Source organism: Papio anubis, chromosome 4, assembly GCF_008728515.1.
Source record: "Papio anubis isolate 15944 chromosome 4, Panubis1.0, whole genome shotgun sequence".
In the NCBI taxonomy this organism is placed as follows: Eukaryota; Metazoa; Chordata; class Mammalia; order Primates; family Cercopithecidae; genus Papio; species Papio anubis.
Genome location: NC_044979.1, coordinates 139,359,410 through 139,365,368, shown reverse-complemented (window position 1 = coordinate 139,365,368; position 5,959 = coordinate 139,359,410). Strand labels below are relative to the sequence as shown.

Genomic DNA, 5,959 nt, shown 5'->3' with positions numbered 1-5,959 from the left:
TTTTTTTTTTTTTTTGAGGACGGGAGTCTCATTTTGCTCCCAGGTTGGAGTGCAGTGGCCGGATCTCAGCTCACTGCAAGCTCTGCCTCCCGGGTTCACGCCATTCTCCGGCCTTAGCCTCCTGAGTAGCTGGGACTACAGGCACCACACCTCACCGCTAGTTTTTTGTATTTCTTAATAGAGACGGGGTTTCACCGTGTTAGCCAGGATGGTCTCGATCTCCTGACCTCGTGATCCGCCCGTCTCGGCCTCCCAAAGTGCTGGGATTACAGGCTTGAGCCACCGCGCCCGGCTGAAATCTTCTATCTTGTACTCATTTTTGTATTCATCATCGGCAACCCTACTAGAATGTCAGCTCCACCAGGGCAGGCATTCCTGGCTGTATAATCCACTGCTCTATCCCCAGGTCCTTGGCCACGGGTAGGTAGGAAATCCATAAATATCTTTTGAATGAATGAGTGAATGTTTCCCACTCTTTCCAAACAAAATCCAAATTCTTCAGAGAGGCATTCAAGGTCATAGACAGCTTGACTCCTCCCTAAGCAGCACCCTGACCTCATCTTCCACCTCTCTCTCCTCCACCCTCCCTTCTGCACACCTGACTTTCCATTCACTTTGCTGAATCAACAATCCCCCACCCACCTCATACCTCTTCCCATAGATGCCCTAACCCCCTTCGAGGCTGAGGTCATTGTCATCTCCTCCCTCAAATCTTCCTTGATTTCTCCCAGCTAGCGGTGAGTTCTCCCTCTTCCAAACTCTTACAGCTCAGATCTGCACATTCCAGTCTTTTTTTGTTTTTGAGACAGGGTCTCACTCTGTCGCCCAGGCTGCAGGGCAGTGGTGTGATCATGGCTCATTGCAGCCTCGATCTCCTGGGCTCAGGTGATCCTCCTGCCTTAGCCTCCTGCATATTTGGGACTACAGGCGTGAGCCACCACACCTGGCTAATTTTCTTTTTTCTTTTTTTAGAGACGCGGTCTTGCTATGTTGTCCAGGCTGGTCTCGAACTCCTGGGCTCAAAGGATTTTCCTGCCTTGGTCTCCCAATGTGCTGGGATTACAGGTGTGAGCTGTGTCGCCTGGCACTTTCCTGTCTTTTTTTTTTTTTTTTTTTTGAGACAGAGTCTTGTTCTGTCGCCCAGGCTGGAGTGCAGTGGCACAATATCGGCTCACTGCAACCTCCGCCTCCTGGGTTCACGCCATTCTCCTGCTTCAGTCTCCCGAGTAGCTGGGACTATAGGCGCTTGCCACTACGCCCGGCTAATTTTTTGTATTCTTTAGTAGAGACAGGGTTTCACTGTGTTAACCAGGATGGCCTCGATCTGCTGACCTCGTGATCCACCCGCCTCGGCCTCCCAAAGTACTGGAATTACAGGCATGAGCCACCGCACCCGGCCACTTTCCTGTCTTTTATGAAACCTAAGTGGGGTAGGCTGGTAGTTTCACCACACCCATTTGACAGATGAGGACATTGAGGGCTCAAGGACGAGGCCACTTTCTAAGGTGTGAAAGGTCAGTTAGTCTTGGTCTCCTGCTCTGGGAATCTCACCCATCTGGCTCAGGGCTTTCAGAAGCCATAAAACCTTAGCTGTAAATCCCAGCCCCCATCACTCTTGGTGTTAGCTGTATTTCAGCGTTCTTAAGAACTCGGCCATGCAGCCTAGCTAACCTACACCACAGGTCAAATAAACAGATGTCAAGGTGCATGTGTGGCCTGCACAATGGACTGTGTGCTCTGTGCACTAAAAGTTAAGTGTCTGGGGTGGGGGCTGGGTGCGGTGGCTCACGCCTGTAATCCCAACACTTTGAGAGGCCGAAGAGGGCTGATCACCTGAGATCAGGAGTTCAAGACCAGCATGGGCAACATGGCAAAACCCCATCTCTACTAAAAATACAAAACATAGCCGGGTGTAAAGGTGCGCCTGTAGTCCCAGCCACTCCGGAGGCTGAGGCAGGATAATTGCTTGAATCCCGGAGGCGGAGTTGTAGTGAGTGGAGATGGCACCGCTGCACTGCCTGGGCAACAGAGGGAGGCTACCGCTCAAGAAAAATAAAAACAAAAAAAAACTTAAGTGTCTGGGTTTGCAGAGTCCTAGACAGTGAGGAGTGGGGTAGGGAGGAAGAACCCCAAATTTCTTGCCCTATTTGCCCCCATCAAATTCCTCAACATGGTTAACATTGTTTCTAGAACATGTCCTGGGATTGTGGGAAGGGAGACCACCCATTTGCCCGTCCCTGAAGCTTCTGGGCTTCCGGACCCAGGTACTTCGCGGGAACCCAGCAACCCAGGCATCTCTGAGTCTCCGCCCAAGACCGGGATGCCCCCCAGGGGAGGTGTCCAGGAGCCCAGCCTTTCCCAGATAGCACGCTCCGCCCGTCCCGAGGGTGCGCACCCAGCTGCACTCCCCTCCCGGGACCCAGGGCCCGGGAGCAGCCCCCATGACCAACACGCGCGTCTGCAGCAGCCCCGCTCACGCCCCAGCGAGCCTCAACCCAGGCGTCCTGCCCCCTGCTCTGACCCCGGGTGGCCCCTACCCTTGGCGACCCCTCACGCACACAGCCTCTCCCCCACCCCCACCCGCGCACGCACACATGCAGATAACAGCCCCGACCCCCGGCCGGAGCCGCAGAGTCCCTGGGCCACCCCGGTCGCTCGCTGCGTGCGTCCCGGAGCCGGACCGGGGCCACCGCGCCCGCTCTGCTCCGATCCCGCGGCCCCTGGACAGCCGCCCTCTCCTCCAGGCCCGTGGGGCTGGCCCTGCCCCGCTGAACTTCCCGGGATGAGGACTCCCGGTGTGGTCACCGGGCGCGCCCTAGGTCGCTAAGGGACCCCGGCCAGGCGCGGAGATGGGGGTGCACGGTAAGTACTCGCGGGCTGGGCGCTCCCGCCCACCCGGGTCCCTGTTTGAGCGGGGATTTAGCGCCCGGGCTATTGGCCGGGAGGTGGCCAGGTTCAAGGACCGGCGACTTGTCAAGGACCCCGGAAGGGGGAGGGGGTGGGGCAGCCTCCACGTGCCAGCGGGGACTTGGGGGAGTCCTTGGGGATGGCAAAAACCTGACCTGTGACGGGAACACAGTTTGGGGGTGGAGGGGAAGAAGGTTTGGGGGTTCTGCTGTGCCAGTGGAGAACAAGGTGATAAGCTGATAACCTGGGCGCTGGAGCCACCACGTATCTGCCGTATCTGCCCCAGGGAAAGCCTCTGTCACACCAGGATTGAAGTTTGGCCGGAGAAGTGGATGCTGGTAGCTGGGGGTGGGGTGTGCACACCGCAGCAGGATTGAATGAAGGCCAGGGAGACAGCACCTGAGTGCTTGCACGGTTGGGGACAGTAAGGACGAGCTGGGGCAGAGGCGTGGGGATGAAGGAAGCTGTCCTCCCACAGCCACCCTTCTCCTTCCTCCTCGCCTGACTCTCAGCCTGACTCTGTCTTCTAGAATGTCCTGCCTGGCTGTGGCTTCTCCTGTCTCTGCTGTCGCTCCCTCTGGGCCTCCCAGTCCCGGGCGCCCCACCACGCCTCATCTGTGACAGCCGAGTCCTGGAGAGGTACCTCTTGGAGGCCAAGGAGGCCGAGAATGTCACGGTGAGACCCCTTTCGCAGCACTTTCCACAGAACTCACACTCAGGGCTTCAGGGAACTCCTCCCAGATCCAGGAACCTGGCACTTGGTTTGGGGTGGAGGTGGGAAGCTAGGTACTGCCCCCCTACATAAGAACAAGTCTGGTGGCCCCAAACCATACCTGGAAACTAGGCAAAGAGCAAAGCCAGCAGGTCCTGTGGCCTGTGGGCCGGGGTTAGAGCCCTCAGGGACCCTTAAGTCCCCGGGCTGTGTGCCTTTCAGATGGGCTGTTCCGAAAGCTGCAGCTTGAATGAGAATATCACCGTCCCAGACACCAAAGTTAACTTCTATGCCTGGAAGAGGATGGAGGTGAGTTCCTTTTTTTTTTTTTTTTTTTTTTTTTTCCCTTTCTTTTGGAGAATCTCATTTTGCGAGCCTGATAAGATGGAAGGGAGAATGATCGAGGGAAAGGTAAAATGGAGCAGCAGAGATGAGGCTGCATGGGCGCAGAGGCTCACATCTGTAATCCCAGGGTTTTGAGAGGCCGAGATGGGAGAATTGCTTGAGCCCTGGAGTTTCAGACCGACCTGGGCAGCATAGTGAGATCCCCCATGTCTACAAACATTTAAAAAAATTAGTCAGGAGAGGTGGTGCATGGTGGTAATCCCAGATACTCGGGAGGCTGAAGCGGGAGGATCACTTGAGCCCAGGAATTTGAGGCTGCAGGGAGCTGTGATCACACCACTTCACTACAGCCTCAGTGACGGAGTGAGGCCCTCCCTCAAAAAAGAAAAGAAAAAAGAAAAGTAATGAGGGCTGTATGGAATACGTTCATTCATTCATTCATTTATTCAAGTCTTATTGCATACTTTCTGTTTGCTCAGCTTGGTGCTTGGGGCTGCTGAGGGGCAGGAGGGAGAGGGTGGCGTGGGTCAGCTGACTCCCAGAGTCCACTCCCTGTAGGTCGGGCAGCAGGCTGTAGAAGTCTGGCAGGGCCTGGCCCTGCTCTCGGAAGCTGTCCTGCGGGGCCAGGCCGTGTTGGCCAACTCTTCTCAGCCTTTCGAGCCCCTGCAGCTGCACGTGGATAAAGCCATCAGTGGCCTTCGCAGCATCACCACTCTGCTTCGGGCGCTGGGAGCCCAGGTGAGTAGGAGCGGACACTTCTGCTTGCCCTTTCTGTAAGAAGGGGAGAAGGGTCTTGCTAAGGAGTACAGGAACTGTCCGTATTCCTTCCCGTTCTGCGGTACTGCAGTGACCTCCTGTTTTCTCCTTGGCAGCAGGAAGCCATCTCCCTCCCAGATGCGGCCTCGGCTGCTCCACTCCGAACCATCACTGCTGACACTTTCTGCAAACTCTTCCGAGTCTACTCCAATTTCCTCCGGGGAAAGCTGAAGCTGTACACGGGGGAGGCCTGCAGGAGAGGGGACAGATGACCAGGTGCGTCCAGCTGGGCACATCCACCACCTCCCTCACCAACACTGCCTGTGCCACACCCTCCCTCACCACTCCCGAACCCCATCGAGGGGCTCTCAGCTAAGCGCCAGCCTGTCCCATGGACACTCCAGTGCCAACAATGACATCTCAGGGGCCAGAGGAACTGTCCAGAGCACAACTCTGAGATCTAAGGATGTCGCAGGGCCAACTTGAGGGCCCAGAGCAGGAAGCATTCAGAGAGCAGCTTTAAACTCAGGAGCAGAGACAATACTGGGAAAACACCTGAGCTCACTCGGCACCCTGCAAAATTTGATGCCAGGACACGCTTTGGAGGCAATTTACCTGTTTTTGCGCCTACCATCAGGGACAGGATGACCTGGAGAACTTAGGTGGCAAGCTGTGACTTCTCCAGGTCTCACGGGCACTCCCTTGGTGGCAAGAGCCCCCTTGACACTGAGAGAATATTTTGCAATCTGCAGCAGGAAAAATTACGGACAGGTTTTGGAGGTTGGAGGGTACTTGACAGGTGTGTGGGGAAGCAGGGCGGTAGGGGTGGAGCTGGGATGCGAGTGGGAACCGTGAAGACAGGATGGGGGCTGGCCTCTGGTTCTTGTGGGGTCCAAGCTTTGTGTATTCTTCAATCTCACTGGCAAGAACTGAAACCACAGATATGACTCTTGGCTTTTCTGTTTTCCGGGAACCTCCAAATCTCCTGGCTCTGTCCCACTCCTGGCAGCAGTGCAGCAGGTCCAGGTCCGGGAAACGAGGGGTGGAGGGGGCTGGGCCCTACGTGCTGTCTCACACAGCCTGTCTGACCTCTTGACCCTACCGGGCCTGAGGCCACAAGCTCTGCCTACGCTGGTCAATAAGGTGGCTCCATTCAAGGCCTCACCGCAGTGAGGCAGCTGCCAACCCTGCCCAGGGCAAGCCTGCGGTGCACTGAGATTGTCATCAAGGAGAGGGAGC

The 5,959-nt window shown here is 56.3% G+C and overlaps 1 protein-coding gene across 1 annotated transcript; it reads left to right on the top strand.

Annotated features, from left to right (window-relative positions):
* Positions 1 to 2,849: 2,849 nt before the first annotated feature.
* Positions 2,850 to 5,660, top strand: EPO (erythropoietin). The gene is made up of 5 exons (XM_021936504.2): positions 2,850 to 2,862; positions 3,435 to 3,583; positions 3,842 to 3,928; positions 4,523 to 4,702; positions 4,840 to 5,660. Exons 1-5 carry the CDS (start codon positions 2,850 to 2,852, stop codon positions 4,990 to 4,992), a joined length of 582 nt encoding a protein of 193 aa, XP_021792196.1. The 3' UTR covers positions 4,993 to 5,660.
* Positions 5,661 to 5,959: the final 299 nt, after the last annotated feature.